The sequence below is a fragment of the Lutra lutra genome, chromosome X (assembly GCF_902655055.1).
Source record: "Lutra lutra chromosome X, mLutLut1.2, whole genome shotgun sequence".
Lineage (NCBI taxonomy): Eukaryota > Metazoa > Chordata > Mammalia > Carnivora > Mustelidae > Lutra > Lutra lutra.
Genome location: NC_062296.1, coordinates 50,905,671 through 50,925,778, shown reverse-complemented (window position 1 = coordinate 50,925,778; position 20,108 = coordinate 50,905,671). Strand labels below are relative to the sequence as shown.

The following is a 20,108-nucleotide window of genomic DNA, read 5'->3' as shown; positions in this document are numbered from 1 at the left end:
GGTGGCTCAGTCAGTTAAGCGTCTGCCTTTCACTCAAGTCATGATCCCAGGGTCCCGGGATTGAGTCCCACATCGGGCTCCCTCCTCTGCAGGGAGTCTGCTTCTCTCTCTGCCCCTCATTCCACTTGTGCTCTCTCTCTCTCTCTCAAATAAATAAATAAAATAAAAAAAAAAATAACCATGTACATTCCTCACCAGTCTGCTCCATTTCAACATACTTATTGCATATGAAGACATGTTCTTCCTCTGGGGAACCAGAGTGAGGTTCTAGGTCAGATGCAACTCGTAGGTCTTCTGAGAGCAATGGTGCAACCCAAGGTCTCAGTCAGGCTGTTAAAAACCTAGTAGAAGAGCGTAAGCTGGGATCATTAAGGCCCTCAAGCACCACCACCAGGACATGGCTGTTAAGTTGTTCCCTTTTCACTTTAAGGAAACCAGGGGCAGTCTCTTTGAACTGTGTATACAACCAAATCAACATAGCCAGTGATAACACAGATAAAACACAATATCATAGCTGTTAAAGTGCTACAGTTGGGGAAACTAATGTTTCTGGCCAAAAAGCACAGTGACTTAATCAGAGTGACCGAGCAAATCAGTGGTAAGGTGAGGCCTACTGACTTCTAGTTTAACATTCTAATAATCCTAGGCTGTGAGGGGCACCTAGGTGGTTCAGATGGTTAGGCTTTGTCTTGGGCTCAGGTCATGATCCGGGTTCTGGGATCTGGCTCCCGGCTCAGTGAAGGGTCAACTTGTCCCTTTCCCTCTCCACTGCCGCTCCCCCTTCTCATGCTGGTGCATGCTCTCTCTCTCTCTCTCTGTATCTTTCTGTCTCAAAAAAATCCTAGCCTGTGATAATGAAGGTAAATCAGCTTTGTAGTTCCCCCTAGCACATAGAATTCCTAGGGTGCCTGGGTGGCTCAGTCGATTAAGCACCTAGAATTCCCAGATAGAACAGGCAGGACTTGAGATTAGCTTAGCTGGTAAGTGCCCTTTTACATTTTCTTATCTGCATGATGATGATATTCTTTGTAAACTTTATGCTTCATGGGTAAGGGCCAGTGAGGGGACAAATAGATCTTTCTGAAGCACTGAGATCATTCACAAAGTGTCTGGAAGAAAAGTTGGCCATGGCTAATATATTTAAGGTTTTATGACCTCTGTAGTTTTAAGACTGGCCTTTCCACCGGGTGCTTTGCTTTTGTTTATTTCTCTGCTTTTGTCTTCTTTTCTATATCTCCCTATTTTTCTTCTTTCCCCTCAGCCTAGGTCTCAGGCCTACCCTTGACAAGTCAATAAAACTGCTAATTATTCATAACATGGGAATAGAAGTACACAGTGACCAAGAAGCATACAGATTTCCCCTGCTATGGTCATTTAGCTGTCTATAATCTCAGACTAGTAACTCTTGTCATTGTGACTCAACTAATCCTTTCCATCCTTCATTTCAGGGTGTATTGTTCTGACATTTGCCTTTTTTTGGGTTTTTGTTTTTTGTTTTTTTTTGTTTTGTTTTTTTGTTTGTTTGTTTTTGCTCTGAACTATTTTCTCATTGGTTCAGCTGTTGAAGATGCTGCAGTTGCAGCAGTGTACATCTGGAACATTTGGCTGACTTGTTGAACTTCCCCCAGGGACTACTCCAGGGAGAGGAGGGGAGGGGTGGAGAGACCAGTACAGTTGCCTGCAAATAGAGAGGCCAATATTGCCTGGCTGTTCTGTGGACCACCCTTGTAAAAATGCACCTCACCCGGGCCTCGGTTTCCCCAGTTGTGCATTGAAGGCACATATTCTTCGCTCAAAACTCCTGTTGTTGAGGCAGAAGAGAAACTCCACTGGCTGTGGATTATCTCCTACAATACTTAAGGCATTGCGAAGGGACCCACACATATTTGTTGAATTTATGAATATATCAAGAAATCTCAGGGCACTGTTCGAACCTGCGTGGGACAACATCACTTCAGTTCCACTTGGCATAGGTGCACTTCTTGGCCTCTTAGATTGAGGCCCCAGATTCACTCTAGGAGTGGGGCTGCTTCAGTCCCATCCCAATCTCACTCCCTTTGGCTCCCAGGCTTCTGGGTCTCCTTTTCTTTTGGCGCGCCACAGGATTGCAAACACAGCAGGCATGGTTTCATTCCAAACCAAGAACTGTTTTAATTAGTTTAACGTCTGTTAAACTCTTTGAAGATTGAAAGCAACAGATAAGTACTGGATGATCTTATTAACAACTGCAGTTAATTGCAAACATTTCTATTAATTCTAGTTTCTGTTTCCTTTTCTTTGCTCCAGTTTCTTTCCAAGGTTCCCAAATTCTTGTCGGCCTCCCCCCTCCTCGCCTTCTCCTACCCCCCCCCCCCCACCATAAAGCGCTATAGGGTTAAGTTGGGGCGGAGTCCAGAGATGAACGACAGCGGCGGCCACCAACTGGGACAGGCGCAAGCGGGAAGAACTGGGTGGGGCAGTCAGGCAGAAGCGAACCCACACGCCCCCAAGGCCCCGCCCCGTGGCTGGGGGCCCAGGGTGGAATGGCAGGGGGCGGGGCGCCAAGGCTTGGCGGGCCGGTGGTTGGGCGCCCAGGCAGCCTCTTGGGGGATGGGGCGGGGTCGGCCTGGGCCACCTCCCTCATTCTCCCCGCGGGCCGAGCCGCCCCTCTCTCCCGCCCCTCCTCCTCCCTTTCCCACCCCTCGGAGTGGAGCTGCACATGCGGCAGCTCTCTGCTCTGTTCCGCCCAGCCTCCGTTGCTCTGGAACGGGTCCCTGCAGCCCCCAGCCGATGGCAGGGCAGTAGCCGCCTGTCAGGGGTCCTGAACGGCTGAGGCAGACGCTGCGGCTCCAGGGCCTCAGAGAGTGGGTGTCTCCGGAGGCCATGGGCTACCCAGAGGTAGAGCGCAGGGAACCTCTGCCCACGGCAGCGCCGCGGGAGCGGGGGAGCAAGGGCTGCGGCTGTCGCGGGGCCCCTGCCCGGGCGGGCGAAGGGAACAGCTGCCGGCTCTTCCTGGGTTTCTTTGGCCTCTCGCTGGCCCTCCACCTGCTGACGTTATGCTGCTACCTAGAGTTGCGGTCCGAGTTGCGGCGGGAAAGGGGAGCCGAGTCCCGCCTCGGCCCCAGCACCCCTGGCACCTCTGGCACCCTGAGCAGCCCCGGTGGCCTTGACCCTGACGGTCCCATCACCCGCCACTTCAGGCAGCCATCACCTCAGCAGCAGCAGCCGCCGCTGGAACCGGGAGAAACCACACTCCCCCCACACTCCCAGGACGGGCACCAGGTGAGTCACCTAGGAGGGGCGGCGGCGGCGGAGGCCCCTTCCCCTTGTGGGCAGGGCGGGGGCCCTCTCCGACAGCGCCCTGGGGAGGATTCTGCCACCTCCAGCCAAGTTGCAGGGCCGGACCAGGGAGGGGGCAGAAGAGCCGGGAGAGGTTGCCCCGGGGCAGGTTGTCCTGGTCTAGCTCACCCAGACTCCCTCCGGACCCCTGCACTTGGGAACCCTGGCCGGCGCCCGCCGCCTGCCGCCCCCAGCTACGGGCTGCCTTCGGAGAAAGTTGGCGGCTCTCCCGGCCGCGGAGGTGCGGGTGCTGCCCCTCTGGCGGACTAACGGCAGCAGCTTGGCCCTTCTGCTCCTGGTGAGATTCTCTGCCCGCGGTGCTTGTTTTTTCGTGTCCAGAGCTGATGCCAGCACGAGCAGGCTCTCCTTTGGAGTGGGAGCTGTAAACAGCTGTAATCACTGCTCCACAGTTCAAACAACTTTTAATCGTATTTTCAGCGCGGGTCCTTGTGCGCTGACCAGAAGGTGGGCTTGTTCGCACTTACCTGCAATTTGAGACTGATTGTCCTCCGTGTTCTAGTGAGGATCAGCGCCCCTGTGGAATTCTGGTAGAAATATGCCGTCTTGCTAGACAACTTCTGAGCAGCAATTTAAAAAATCTATGGAAATAAACTCACCCTTTGCATGCCGGTTCTCTTTTTGGGGGGTAGATAGGGTGAGTGTGAAGTCTATTCACTACTGCTAGTTTGAGAACAGGAATCTACTGATGGAATAATTAATTACTCAAGAGTAACCTTTCACGAGCAGTTTTGTTTTGTGTGCTTGTTTTGCAATCTTTATGGTGTTTGTGCCCTTCTTAGCAAACCATTAGCTTTGGTAGTTGTCTTCCACTTGTTCAGCCCTTTATTCAACTAAATTTAGTGAACTTAAAATAAGTATTCTCTTAACTACCATATTTTGTCCTGTGAAATTTAAGAGAGGCAAGCATCCAAGAATCCTTTTGAGGAGGTTAGGAGACTAATAGTGAATTTGTTCCTTTTGGGGAAGAGGGCAAGTTGTGCACATAAGTTTCTTGGAATGAGGGGCCCAGGATTTCTGTATTTACTACCACATTCAGAGTCGTCATTGTGATGCTCTAAACATCATTTGTGCTCTTTGACCACAAAGAGTGTGACAGCTGGTGTCACATTCATGACAAAACTGTAATGTTGGGACTGACATATCTTCATCATTGCGCATTGTAAAGTTACCCTGAGCCGAAAAATGTCTTGCTAGCATACTCCAACTTATATAACAGCTTATCAAAGAAGAGAATCAGTAGACATGCTTCTCATACTTGAAACTTTAAGCACTGTAACTAAATGATAATTAACTAGGATTCTGGCTCCCTTTATCTATCCACCCCCGCCCCCACAATGCCCAGTAGAAATACTTAGCAGCTGAACATTGATATTCTGTGAAAAGATGAAATAATTGAACTTCCTTAGTCAAATGGTAGCCAAAGCTTTTTGGTATTTAGGGTGGACAGACCTATGTTTATAGAGTGAGGATTAGCAGGACAGCTGCACCCTAGGGCTTCTGTGATGGTGTGGGACTCTCAGAGGTCTAGAGTGGCATTTAGTTGCCTGGTGTTTGCATGGCACTTCGAATAGTTCTGTCTAGATTTAAATACAGCTCCCCATTTTCTGTCCTTGTGTGTTAATATTTTGGAGCAGCGGCAACAAGCATACTGGCTCTTTACCTTTGCTAGCATCAGTTGGAGTCTCGGATTTTTAGAATTGTGAGGGGCCATGTGAATCCATTTTGTTTGATCCCCTTGGATAGCACAGAGGCCCTGAGGTAGGAGGGAATGATTTGTCCAAGGTCAAATGATTTGACCATACAATGATTTGACCCTACAGCTATGGTCAACGATAAAAGGGAAGTTGGTCTCTTGATTCCCAGTTCAAGAAAATTCGTTTGTTCCCCTGTAGCATACATCTCTGGAAGCCTTTTGGGAGAAAGAGGGATGGAGCTCCATAGTACAATTCTTGCAATGTAGAGGGCTCAGATTTGCATCAGTTTCTTTTACTCCACCTGTATTTTAGCCAAAGTTTAACGTGTTTTCCATACTCTTCCTGAAGATGACTTTCAGAAGAATTGAAGTATACTTTAAAGGAATTTTAGCCCAGATTCAAATTATGTTTCTCTTGAGGGTATTAGTTTTAGTATACCTCCCATTCCTCCCCACCCCCGCACAAAAAAAAAAAAAAAGGAAAAGTTGATTGGCTATTAGAGTTAAATTGATACTGCTACATCTTGGGTAAAATTTCTAGGGCCCTGGTGCACCCTCTGCTGGCTTTGCAGGGACATTTAATTGCAGTATCTGCTGACAGTCAAGATTCTAAGTTGTGCTGACAGATTCTGATTCATAAACAAGGAAGTAAACAGCCTTGTGGGATTTGGCCACGTAGGTCACATTTTTATATTTTAGTTTTTCAACATGAACAGTTGCTGTTACAGCAACTCTTAGATGGAGAGGAAGAAAGATAAAAATATACACCCTTCAGTGGGCAGAACATTCAGGTTTCTCACCAGTTTATTTGCAAGGAGTAAAGACAAACTAATGAAAATAAATTGCAGAAAGATCTCAGACCAAGTGGGCAAAACAGAGGCACTTCATTTTATAAGGTCACACAAACCTATCCATGTTTATGAGAAGATGGGCTCAGTTATGACTCAAGAAAGGGATCTAGAAATCACTGAGGAGGTTCATCTATATCTCTCAATTTAAAAACATTTAAAACAAGATACAGAGGAAATTAGGGCAGTCGGGATACATAGCAGACATATCAGCCAAGTTCTCCTAGGGGATTGTTAGAAAAGCCTCCCCAGTGGGGACACTGCTAATGAAAAAGAGTGAGAGGGTCCCCTCAGACTTTTTGGAATCATAACGGTATCCTTCAGCTGGAGTAGCTGAGGAGTAACCTGTAGGTTCATCCAGCTACTCACTGAAGGAGACCTAGGGACATCTCACCAACTTCTGAGTCAGACAGTACACAATATGATTGTTATAGTAAAAAATGAAAATAACTATTGATCATTCTGTGAAGAAGTTGGCCCAGTTGTGATTGTGGTCCTCAAAGCCAATAATATGGTAGACATCAGCAGGAAGGATGTTGAAAATGACGACAAAACAAAACCCTTATCTTTTCCACCTAAAAGACCAAAAGTGGATTTGCATCCATAATCATGTAGGAAATTCTGGCACCTGCTTCTCAAGAAAAACCCAACACCTGATAAAAGGCCCTAGAAACTCAAATTGATCAAAAGGATAGAGGGATTTTCTAGTTGTTGTTGTTTTTCCAGTCTGGAGAGAGAGAGCAGGATTAAGGGAGGGATATGATCGAAGTCTACAAAACCATTAGACAGATGAATAAGGTTAATATATTGGTATAATTTAACAATGTAGCTCAATAAATAGCCTGCTTTCAGCCAGACACTACGTCAGCTATTAGATCTCTTATAATGGTTGAAAGTTGATTTTGGAAGAGAGGCAAGTAAAAGTAGTATCTCATTCAAATGATTGCCCTAAGAGATCATCCAAACTGGAACTCAAAGATTTAGGAAGTGTTTAGAAAAATATATATGGGTAGATTAATGAGGATTTATTTGGGACCATTGGGGATATTTGGAAAATGTTCCTAATTATTTGAAATGATGACATAGAAATCAACTTTATCTTTCCACAAAACATGTCTTGGTTTAACTAGATAGAACATAAGTGTATACAAATTTTACATTACTTATTAAGGCTGGTTGATCAAGAAAATGACTAGGAGTCATTAAGTCTGAAAACTTTTTTAGGGGAATGGAATCCAGATAAAATACCTTTCTATAGGTTTAAATCTAGAGTTTTCAGTGTGACATTCATGGTTTTTGATCAACTAGCTCCATTATACCTATCCCGTTCTCATTAATTCTACTCCTGCAACCCACCTACCGTATCTTGTCTTAGGATCATTCTCTAGTTGTTATTGCTGTTTTCTGGTTTAATAACTCTTGTGTCTTTATATAGAACTCTTCAGAAATCTGCCTCCTTTTTTGTCTTTTTCCACAGTACCTGACTCAATGCTAGTTATAGTTAAGGTATTTTAATACTTGTTGAGTTAAATATTATGTTGGGCCTTTGGAGATAGTCATGTGAAACAAAGACATTTTCTCTCTATGTAACAAGCCTACTTTCCTCAGGTCTTGCTAATAAGCCTGTGTCAGCTTTGCTTAGGTGAGTAAATTATTCCACTGGCAATGTTTCATTGGTTTCTAGAATTACTAGAAAGTGAAATAGAGAGGAGCCCTAACCACATTATATTCAAAGTGGTGCAGAAAGCTTTCTGTGACATATCATTTGATGTTTTATTTTGTTTTTAATTCTCACCTCTTTCTCTCTTAGATTTTGTGAAAAAATAATTTGTAATTTATCTGTAAATGCCTTATAGTAAAGATCTCCTTATAATAGAGAGCTTCTGAAGCCACTTAATCCCCAAGAACATTACCAAGAAAACCATTTGCCTTGCCTGTTAGGGTGGCCCTCAGAGAGGACCAACTTTACCTATTGTACTTAGCTGTTCATTTTTTTCTTTATTTCCCCCACCTTTATATTGAAGTATTGCATAATTACAGAAAGGGTGACAAATCATATAGTTTGATGAATTATTACATGGTGAACACACTGATATTACCAAAACCCAGGTCAAGAAATAGAACTATCATTTCACAACCCCCACATTATGCTCCATTCCTATCATTGTACCTTTCCCCCTCCAAAGTTAATGACTATCTTGACTTCTAACATCATAGATTAGTTTTACCTATTTTGAGCCTGATATAAGTAAAATCAAACAATATATATTTTGCAGGGAGTCTGTTTTTTTTTTTCTCAACCCTGTGTTATCCATCATGTTGCATAAAACTATAATTTTTTATTTGTATTTTTGTATATTATTCCCATGTTTGAATATGCTACAGTTTATTCATTTGACTGATAATATTTGGATTGTCCCTTGTTTGGGTTATTATAAATAATGATGTTATGAATATTATCATACATACCTTTTGTTTATATATACTTGAATTTCTTTTGAGTGTATACCTAGGATTAGAATTTTTGGGATGTAGGGAATGCATATTTTCAAATTTATTGATAATGATAGTTTTTCTAAGTGATTATACCAATTTAAATTCCACCAGCAGTATATGAGAATTCTAGTTGTTCCACATTCTTGTTAACACTTGTTTTATCACTCTTTTAAATTATAGCTATTCTGGTAGATGGGTTTATAATATTATCTTATTGTAATTTTAATTGCCATTTCTCAGAATCTGATTAATGAAGTTCTACTCTTTTTCATATGTTTATTATCCATTTGGATAGCTGCTTCTATGAAGTACCTGTACAAGTATTTTGCTCATTTTTAAAAATTGGATTATTTGTCCTTTTCTTGTAAATTTGTAGGAATTCTTTATATACTCTGGCTATGAACCATTTTTGTATTTTTTATCTTGAAAGCCCTCCCCAAATCTCTTCATAGCATTCTTTGAGGAACAGATATTTTAAATTTTAATGCATCTATAGTTTTTCATTATTTTCCTTTATGACTAGTGTTTTTTATGTTTCCTTTAAGTAGTATTTTCCTACCTTGAGATCATGTAGATATTCTATGTTATCTTCTAGGAGCTTTATATTTTTGACATTCACATTTAGATCAACAATCCATCTGGAATTGATTTATGTGTATAGTGAGATATCAGGGGCCAAGCTTTGTTTTCCATATAGACATTCTACTGACCCAGGCCATTTATTATAAGGAATGTCTTTTTCTTCACTTCTTTACAGTGTCATCTTTGTCGTAAATTCTCTGTGTATGTGCAAGATTGATTCTGAACTGTTTGTTCTGTTCTATTAGTCTATTTGTCATTGTAACACTACCATAGCCTTCATTACTGGACTTTATAATAAGCTCTTGATATCTGGTAAAGCAAGTCCTTCAACTTTGTTTCTCTTCTTTAAAAGTATCCTGGATGTTCTTGGCCCTTGGCATTTCTCTATCTATTTTAGAACCAGCCTATCATATTCCACAAAAAAGAGTAATTTTAAAGGGAATGATGTCAGCAAGATGGTAGCTTAGGAAGTCCTGAACCCTTCTCCCTGCCCCCAAAACACTCATTTAGCAGTGATTCAAGGAAAAACTCCCTTTGTGAGAAATTAAGGGACTAACTGAAAGACTCCTATACCTGGGGTGAATATAAAACCAGACTTACTGATGCCAGCAGGGAGATTTGGGACACCCTCTCACCAGAGTACCTGCTACCAGCTCAGGGGCCATATGATGAAGAGAGACCCCCCCCCCCCCTAGCTTCTAGCTTCTCCCAGGGGAGGGAAGGAGTTCTTCCAGCACTCCCAAGTTTTCAGAGGACTGACTTCTGTCTTGCCAGTCTTGAAACTCTGAAGGGCCTGCCTAGGAGAAAATAGACAGTGTCTTGGGCTGGTAGATATCATAGATCATCCCTCCTGCTGAGCACAGAACAAGAAGACAAAAAAAACCCAACTCTCAATATTTCCTTGGAGAAGAAAAGTTTATCTGTGTATCTGGTGCTCCAACTTCTCCAGGGCTGCCCAAAGAACTGGCATCTGACTTGTCAGTCCAGGAGTGCAAAGATCTGGCACAGTCTAGTTATGGAGGTGAGCAGAAATGATGGCTAGGACTGATAGATGCCATAGTTCCTCCCACCCTGCTCATCAGAGTGTGTAGATGAAACATTTTTAGTGTTTAGCTTACTTCTGGAGATGGAAGAGATGATTTGTGGTTTCAGTGCCACAACTTCTCCAGGGCTGCCCAAAGATCTGGCATCTGTATTGCCAGTTTGGATCTCTGATGGGTCTGGCATAGTCTAGCTATCTGGGGAAGAATGGAGATGGCAGTTTGGACTGGTAAATGGATAGCCACTCTACTCTGTACAGAGTAAAGAGAAAAAGCCACTGCTGCTTGCTTCTCTTTGGGGAGGGAACCAGGTAACCAGAATCTCTGATTGGTGAAGTTCTTTTATATAAGACCAATCCACAGAGCTTAGGAGAGATGTTTTCTTTGTGTAATGTGTAGACACCAACACGGAGAGTCAATGAAAATGAAAAATCAAGGATGCCTGGGTGGCTCAGTTATTGGGTGGCTACCTCCAGCTCAGGTCATGATCCTGGGGTCCTAGGATTGAGCCCCATATCAGACTCCCGCTCAGCGGGAAGCCTGCTTCTCTCTCTCCCACTCCAGCTGCTTGTGTTCCCTCTATCTCACTGTCAAATAAATAAATAAAATCTTTAAAAAAAAGAAAATGAAAAATCAGCAAAGATGTTCCACACAAAGGAAATATATGTCCAGATACTGACCCTAATGAAAGACTTATGAAATATATTTGACAAAATTAAAAAATGACTGTTATAAAGATGTTCACCTCAAAATCAAGGGAACAGTGCATAAATACAGAATTCTAACAAAGAGGAAATAAAACCTAACAGAAAATATGGAGTTATAAAACACAATAATCATGAGCAGGATTCAACAGCAGATTAGTTAAAGCAGAAGAATCAGTGAACTAAGATTGGTCTTTGGAAATAATTCAGTGGAGCAAAAAGAAAAAAGAAAAATAGTGAGAAAGCTTAAACTATGGGACACCGTTAAGCAGAGCATTATAGGCATTAGGGAAATCCCAGAAAGAGAAGAGAGGAGAAAGACCAGAAAGCTTATTCAAAGAAATAATGGCCGAAACTTCCCAAATCTGGGAAAGAAAATGAACAACCAAATTCAAGAATCCCAAAGATTAGTAAATAAATAAACCCAGAGAAAGCCATACCAAGACACATTATGCTCGAGTTGTTAAAAATAAAAAACAAAATTTTGAAAGCATCAAAAGAAAACCAACTTATCGTAAACAAGGTAACTCCCCCTAGGACTATTATCAGGAAATGATTTAGCAGAAATCTTGCAGACTCAAGGGAGTGGGATAATATATCCGAAGTGCTGGAGGTGGGGGGATCCCTGCCAACTGAGAATACAATACCTGCCAAAACTGTCCTCAAAAATAACAGATACAGGCACCTAGGTGGCTCAGTGGGTTAAACCTCTGCTTTTGGCTCTGGTCATGGTCTCTGGGTCCTGGAATTGAGCCCTGCATCAGCTCTCTGCTCAGCAGGGAGCCTGCTTCCTCCTCTCTCTGCCTGCCTCTCTGCCTACTTGTGATCTCTCTGTCAAATAAGTAAAATCTTTTAAAAAATAACAGATATGGACATTCCTAGACAAATAAAAGCTGAGGAAATTTATCATCACTTAGACCTGACTTACATGAAATGCTACAGGGAGTTTATTAACTTGAAAGGATACTAAAGAGCTCTGTGATAGCATAATAAAACATGAAAGTTATTGGTAAAACTAAATATATAGACATATACAGAATACTGTATTACTGCAGTGGTTGAAGATAAGTCACTTTTATTTCTAGTATAAAAGTTAAATGGCAAAAGTATTAAAAATAACCATTAAAAGATACACAATGTGAAAAAACATATATAATATAGATAGGTATAGGATGTGACAAAAATAATAGTGTATGAGAAATGTTCGCTTGTAGAGTTTTTGTATGCAATTGAACTTAAGTTATCAGCTTAAAATAGACATAAAAAAATTAGAGCATACTAATACAAAAAACAAAGGAAGATAGCAAGAGAGACAATAAAGACAAAAGAATCTCAAGACTAATGGGAAACAACTAACAAAATGGCAACGGTAAATCCTTCCCTATCAATAATTATTTCAAATGTAAATAGACAAAACTCTTCCAATCGAAGTTATATAATGGCCAAATGGATAAAACCAAGACCCGGTCATGTTTTTCTACAAAAAAAAACTCACTTTAGATTCAAGGATACACATAGACTGAACATAAAAGAATAGAAAAATCATGTGGTATTTGTCTTTCTCTGACTGGCTTATTTCGCTTAGTGTAATACTCTCTAGTTCCATCCTTGTCATTGTAAATGATTGCAGTCATGGAATTTAAGAAACAAAACAAATGAACAAAGAGGAAAAAAAGTAAACCAAGAAACAAATTCTTAATTATAGAGAACAAACTGATGGCTCCCAGAAGGGAAGTAGGTATGGCTGGGTTAAATAGGTAATAAGGATTAAGGAGTGCACTTGTGGTGAGCACTGTGTGATGTATGGAATTGTTGAATCACTACATTGTATACCTTAATAATACTACTCTGTATGTTAACTTAAAGAATAAACTTAAAGAATTAAAAAAAATCTAGTCCATGCAAGTGATAAACAGAAGAGAGCAGAATTGGCTGTACTTCAGACAAAATAAACTTTTAAAACTATTGGAAGAGGCAAAGAAGGATAGTATATAATGATAAAATGGTCCATTCAGCAGGATGATATAACAGTTGTATATGCACTACCATCAGAAAACCTAAACATATAACACAAATATTGACAGAACCAAAAGGGGGAATAGACAGCAATATAATAATAGTAGAAAACATCAATGTGGGGCACCTGGGTGGCTCAGTCATTAAGCGTCTGCCTTTCACTCAGGTCATGATCCCAGGGTTCTGGGATTGAGCTCTGCATCAGGCTCCCTGCTTGGCGGGAGGCCTGCTTCTCCCTCTCCCACTCCCCCTGTTTGTGTTCCCTCTCTTACTGTTTCTGTCAAATAAATAAATAAAATCTTGAAAAAAAACCACAATGCTTTAGTTTCAGTAATGGATAGAAGATCTAGACAGAAGAACAGTAAGGAGACAGAGGACTTCAACAACCGTATAGACCAAATGGACCTAACATACCTGCAGAAAATTCTGTGCTACAGCATAATACATATTTTCACAAGCACATGTTCTAGAAAAGATAACATATCAGGTCACAAAACAAGTCTTAATAAATTTAAGAAGATTGAAATCATGCTGTGTATCTATTCTGAACAGAATAGAATGAAACTAGAAATCAGTAGCAGAAAGAAAACTAGAATATTCACAAATATGTGGAAATTAAACAGCAGACTCTTAACCATTGGGTCAAAGAAGAAATCAAAGGAAATGAGAAAATACCTCAAGAAAAAACAAAACACAGGGGCACCTGGGTGGCTCAGTGGGTTAAAGCCTCTGCCTTCAGCTCAGGTCATGATCCCAGGGTCCTGGGATCAAGCCCCACATTGGGCTCTCTGCTCATTGGGGGGCCTGCTTCCTCCTCTCTCTCTCTCTGCCTACTTGTGATCTCTGTCTGTCAAATAAATAAAATCTTAAAAAAAAAAAACCAACCTACCAAAACTTAAGGGATGCAGCAAAAGTAGTATTAAGAGGGAAGTTAATAACAATAAATGCCTACATTAAAAAAGAGGAAAGATCTGAAATAAATGAGATAACTTTAGTGAGCTAGGAAAAAACAATCCACAGTTGAAAGAAAGAAGGAAATAAGGATTAGAGCAGAAATAAGCAAAATAGAAGATAGAAAAATTGACAAACTTAAGAGTTTTTTCAAAGGATAAGTGGCAGCCCCTGGCTAGACTAAATTCAAACAACAACAAAGCCCTCAAAATCAGAAATGAAAGAACATTACAACTGATGGCACAGAAATAAAAAAAGGATCCTAAGAGACTACAATGAACAATTATATGCCAAAAATGGGGTATTCTAGAAGAAATGATAAATTCCTAGAAACATGCAACCTACTAAGACTAAATCATGAAGAATTAGAAAGTCTGAACATACCAGTACCTCATGTGGAGATTGAATCAGTAATCAAAATGGTCACAAGGAAAACACCAGGACCTGGTGGCTCCACTTATGAATTCTACCAAACATTGAGGGAAATACCAGGCTTTCTCAAACTCCTCCAAAAAACTGAAGAGCAGGATCACTTCTAAAGTTATTTTATGAGATTAACATTACCCTAATACCAAAGCAAGACAAAGACAACAGAAGGAAAGAAAACTACAGACCAATATCCCAATGACTATAAAATACAAAAATCTTCAGCAGAATACTAGCAAACTGAATCCAACAGCACATCGAAAGGATCATACATGGGATGCCTGCGTGGCTCAGTTAAGTGTCTCCTTTCAGCTCAGGTCATGATCCCATAGTCCTTGGGTCAAGTCCCACATCAGGGTCCCTGCTCAGCAGGGAGTCTGCTTCTGCCGCTGCTTGCTGTTCTCCCTGCTTGTGCTCTGTGCCTTGCTCTCTAACAAATAAGTAAATAAAATCTTAAAAAAAAAAAAAAGGTTCATACACCATGACCAAGTGGGACTTATTCCTGGGATGTAGGGATGATTCAATATACAAAAACCAGTTAATGTGATACAATACATTAACAGAATAAAAGATACAAATCACATTATCTCAATAGATGCATAAAAATCATTTGACAAAATTTATACTTTTATTATAAAAACTCTCAACAAACTAGAAATAAGAGTAAAATACCTCAAAATAAAACAGTGTATGAAAAGCCCACATCTAACATCATACTCAATGCTGAAAAACTGAAATGTCTTCCTCTAAGATTTGAAACAAGGCAAGGATGTTCACTCTAACCATTTCTATTCAACATAGTATTAGGAGTCCTAGCTAGAACAATTAGGCCAGGGAAAAAAAGCCATCCAATTAGAAGGGAAGAAGTAAAGTTATCTTTGTTTGCAGATGTCATGAGTAAACAAATTCAAAAAAATTGCAGGGTACTGAGTCAACATACAAAAATGAGTTGCATTTCTTTTTTTAAAAAACTCTTTGTCAGAAGAGTCCACCTACAAGCAGGGGGAGTGGCAGGCAGAGGGAGAAACGGGCTCCCCACTTAGCAGGGAGCCCAATGTGGGACTCAGTCCCAGGACCCTGGGATCATGACCTGGGCCAAAGGCAGATGCTTTACCAACTGAGTTGCCCAGCATCCTTCAGTTGTATTTCTATACACTAAAAACGAACTATCTGAAAAGGAAGTAAAACAATCCCATTTACAATAGCACTGGAAAGAATATAACATTTAGGAATAAACTAAGGAGGCAAAAGATGTCTATACTGAAAACTACAAGGCATTGATAAATTTAAAAAGAAACACAAAAAAATGGAAGCACATCCCATGTTTTTGGATTGGAAGACTAAATATTGTTTAAATGTCCATACCACAAAAAACAATCTACTGATTCAATGAAATCCCTATTAATAGTGTAATGGTATTTTCCACAGAACCAGAATAAACCTAAAATATGTGCAGAATAAAAGACCACAAATATCCAGTTTAAGGAAGAACAAAACTGGAGGCATCACATGTCCTGTTATCAAATGATATTGCAAAGCTCTAATCGTCAAAACAATATGGTGTTAAAACACAAATGTTGGTGAGAATGTGGAGAAAAAGGAGCACGTGTGCCCTGTTGGTGGGAATGCAAACTGGTGTGGCCACTTGAAAATAGTATGGAGGTTCCTCCAAAAGTTAAAAATAGACCTATCATCTAGCAATAATACTACTGGGTATTACCCAAAGAATGCAAAAATACTAATTCAGAGGAATACATGCACTCCACCATTTACAGCAGCATTATCTACAATAGCCAAATTATGGAAAGAGCCCAAATATCCATTGACTGAAGAATGGATAAAGAGGATGTGAGATATTTACTTATATATATAATGGTAGAGTACTCAGCCATAAAAAAGAATGCAATCTTTCCACTTGCAACAACATGGATGGATGTAGAGAGTATTATACTAAGTGAATTCAGTCAAAGAAAGACAAATACCATATGATTCCACTAATATGTGAAATTTAAGAAATAAATGAGCAAAGGGTCAAAAAGAGAGAGACAAACCAAGAAACAGACTCTTGACTGTAGAGAACAAACTGAAGGGTGCTAGAAGGGAGGTAGGTGGGAAGATGGGTTAAATAGGTGATGGGGGTTAAAGAGTGCACTTGTGATGAGCACCAGGTGTTGTATGGCAGTGTTGAATCACTCACTAGCTTTTACACCTGAAACTATTACACTATATGTTAATGAACTGGAATTTAAATGAAAACATAAAAAATAGAATTAGCATATGATCCAGTAATTCCACCACTGGGTATTTACCCAAAGAATACAAAAACACTAATTCAGAAAGATATATGCACCCCTATATTTATTGCAGTATGACTTAAAATAGCCAAATGATGAGAGCAACCCTAGTGTCCATTGATAGATGAGCAGATAAAGAAGATGCAGTATACACACATACACAAACAAGCACATAGAATATTACTCAGCCATAAAAAAGAATGAAATCTTGCCATTTGCAACGACATGGATGGATCTAGAGGATATAATGCTAAGTGAAATAGTCAGAGAAAGACAAATACCGTATGATCTCACTCTGGAATTTAAGGAATGAAACAAATAACAAAGAAAAGAGACAAACAGACTCCTGACTACAGAGAACAAATTGATGGTTACAATAGGGGAGATGGCTGGGGAATGAGGGAAATAGGTGAAGGAGATCAAGGGTACATTTGAGTCTTGAGTAATGTATAAAATTATTGAACTATATGGTACACCTGAAACTAATAACACTTAACTATACTGTAATTAAAATATTTTTTTAAAAGTATGGTGTTGGCCTAAAGATAGGCATTTAGGCTAATCAAACAGAATAGAGATCCCAGAAATAAATCTGTCTATATATAGTCCAGTAATCTTTGGAGAGGGTGCCATGAGTATACCATGGGGAAAGGATAGTCTCTTCAACAAATAGTGTTGGGAAAACGGGATGTTCACATGCAAAAGAATGAAATTGGACCCTTATCCATAAAAATCAACTGAAAAGTGATTAAAAAGTAAAGTGTAAGACCCAAAGCTGTAACACTCCTAGAAGATCACATAGGAAATAGCTTCATGAAATTAATCTTGGCAGTGATTCTTGGGTATGACACCAAAAGCATAAGAATAAAAAATTAAGTGGAACTACATCAAATTACAAAGCTTCTGCAGAGTGAATAGTCAACAGAGTAAAAAAGGCAATGTACAGAATGGGAGAAAATATTTGCAAACTATGTATCTGATAAGGGATTAAATTTCTAAATATATGTAAGAAACTCCTATAACTAATAGCAAAAAACAAATTACAGAATTAAAGAACAGGTTAAGGACTTGAATAGACATTTCTCCAAAAAGGACATGTAAATGGTCAGCACATATATGAAAAATGCTCAATATCAATAATTACCTGGGAAATGCAAATCAAAACCACAATGGAATACTACCTCACACCTGCCAGAATGGTTATTATCAGAAAGAAGACAGGGAAAAATTGGAACCTTCTTAGTGTTGTTAAGCATGTAAACTGGTGCAGTCACTATGGAAAACAGGATGGAAGTTTCTCAAAAAATTAAAAATAGAAATACCACATCCAGATTTTGGGTTTTTATCCAAAATAATTGAAATCAGGATTTTGAAGGGACATTTGTACTACCATGTTCATTGCAGCACTATTTACAATAGCCAAGATGTGGAAACGATCTATCCGTCAATACATAAGTGGATAAAGCAAGTGTGTGCGTGTGTTTGTATGATAGAATACAATTCAGTCTTGAAAAAAAGGGAGAATCTGCAATATATGATAACATGGATGAATCTTGAGGAATATGTTAAGTGACATAAGCCAGTCACATAAAGACAAATGCTGCATGATTCCACTTATCTGAGGTTAAAAAAAAAAAAGGAGTGGAATGATGGGTGGGGGTAAATATGGAGTTACTAATCAACAGGCATTAAGTTTCACTTAAGCAAGGTATGTTCTAGAGATGTTCTGTACATCGTTATATCTATAATCAACAATGGTATGCTTAAAATTTCATTAAGAGGGTAGATCATATGTTAAGTGTTCTTACTACAATAAAGTAAAATTAAGGAAAAAACTTCTCCGGAGGGGTGCTTGGGTGGCTCAGTCATTAAGTGTCTGCCTTTAGTTCAGGTCATGACCCCAGGGTCCTGGAATTGAGCCCCACATTGGGCTCCTTTCTTGGCGGGAAGCCTGCTTCTCCCTCTCCCACTCCCTCTGCTTGTGTTCCCTCTCTCTATGTGTCTCTGTCAAATAAATATTTTTTATAAATCCTTCTGAGATTTTAATTTTGATTACATTGAATCTAAAAAATCTGTTTAGGGGGAACATATTTTTACAGTATTGAGTCTTCTAATACCTAAATATGGAATATGCCTTCATTTATTTAGGTCCTTAATTTTTCTTCACAATATTTTATAGTTTAATGTGTGGAACTCTTATACAGCTTTCATTATATTTATTCCAAGGTATTTGGTATTTTTTGAAAAAGCCATTTGAAGATTTTATTTATTTATTTGACAGAGACACAGCAAGAGAGGGAACACAAGCAGGGGGAGTGGGAGAGGGAGAAGTGGGCTTCCCACTGAGCAGGGAGCCTGATGCAGGACTTGATCCCTGGATTCCAGGATTATGACCTGAGGTGAAAGCACACGCTTGATGACTGAGCCACCCAGGTGCCCCTTGAAGCCATTTTAAATGATATCTACACTTAATGCCATATCTATCACCAAAGTCCCACTTCGGGAATGAAAGACCTATTCCATCAACTGCTGAGAGTGCTGCAGGAAGACCTCTCAGTTTACAGTCCCCTTTTGAATTTGTCTTTGTGGAAGAAAACTGTCTCATCCATTGAGATGCCACCTTTCAGGACATCCTACACCCAATGACTGATCAGTTAGGAGGTATGAATGCTTGACTTTCCCCCTAATTCAGGAAAACTTTGAAGGACCATACCAGCTCCAGAGCTCCCTATGACTTTGCCTATGGCCTTTTGGGAATTGCTTTTTTCCTTTGTCTTACACATGTTGAACTTCCCAAAATTAGGAAATAAAAGTCCCATATGGTAATCTATGTCTCTCAGTCTGCTTCATAGGAAAACCAACCTGGGACTATATATATATATAATATTATATACTTATATTATATTATATATTATATATTATTATTATGTAATATATAATAATTATTATATATTATATAATAATATGTATAATTATACATAATTATATATAATTATATTATATATATATTTTAAAATCTCATTTTTAAGTTGCTTCTGGCTGATGCTTAGAAACATATTTTATATATTGGCTTGGTATCTGGAATCTTGCTGAACTCATTAATCCTAATAAGTTATCTGTATGCTTTTTTTTTCTGCATACATTATTACATTATTTGTGACAAAGGACAAGTTACATTTTTTTCTTTTCCAATATTTGTACTTGAAAATTTTTTCTTACCTTATTGTACAAGTTTGAGCCTTCATAACAATGTCCAATAGAATTAGCGATAGTAGGCATCCTTATCCTGTTCCCAATCTCAGGGAAAAACTTTTAAAATTTTACCGTTAGGTATGATGTTTGTTGTAGTTTTTGTTGTTGTTGTTCTTTTTTAAGTTAGCCTTTATAAATTAAAAACTCCTTTTTTAGACCCTGGGATCATGACCTGAGTCTAAGGCAGACAACGACTGAACCGCCCAGATGCCCCAAGAGTATTTTTAATCTTAAATGGACATATCACTCTATCCGTGGGTTTCCTGCATTCTTTGAGATACTCATAGGATTTCCCCCCTTTATTCACTTAATGTAGTATTATACTTACCTTGCACTTGTGGAATAACCCATACTTTGTCTCCATGTGTTGTTCATTTTATATATTGCTTGATTTGGTTTGTTAACATTTCATTGAGGGTCCTTGCATCTGTATACATGAGCAAATTAGCATGTAATTTCCCTTTTGT

The 20,108-nt window shown here is 39.7% G+C and overlaps 1 protein-coding gene across 4 annotated transcripts in view; it reads left to right on the top strand.

Moving 5' to 3' along the window:
- The first annotated feature begins 2,564 nt into the window (after positions 1 to 2,564).
- The window catches only part of EDA (ectodysplasin A), a 458,012-nt gene continuing 440,468 nt past the window's right edge, over positions 2,565 to 20,108 (top strand). For 2 of the 4 annotated variants that reach the window (XM_047716098.1, XM_047716097.1), the window contains exon 1: positions 2,565 to 3,261. In XM_047716098.1, coding sequence (XP_047572054.1) covers positions 2,863 to 3,261 — 399 coding nt within the window. In that variant the 5' untranslated portion in view covers positions 2,565 to 2,862. The remainder of the gene's footprint in view (positions 3,262 to 20,108) is intronic. The other 2 variants (XM_047716096.1, XM_047716095.1) reach the window with 1 other exon arrangement.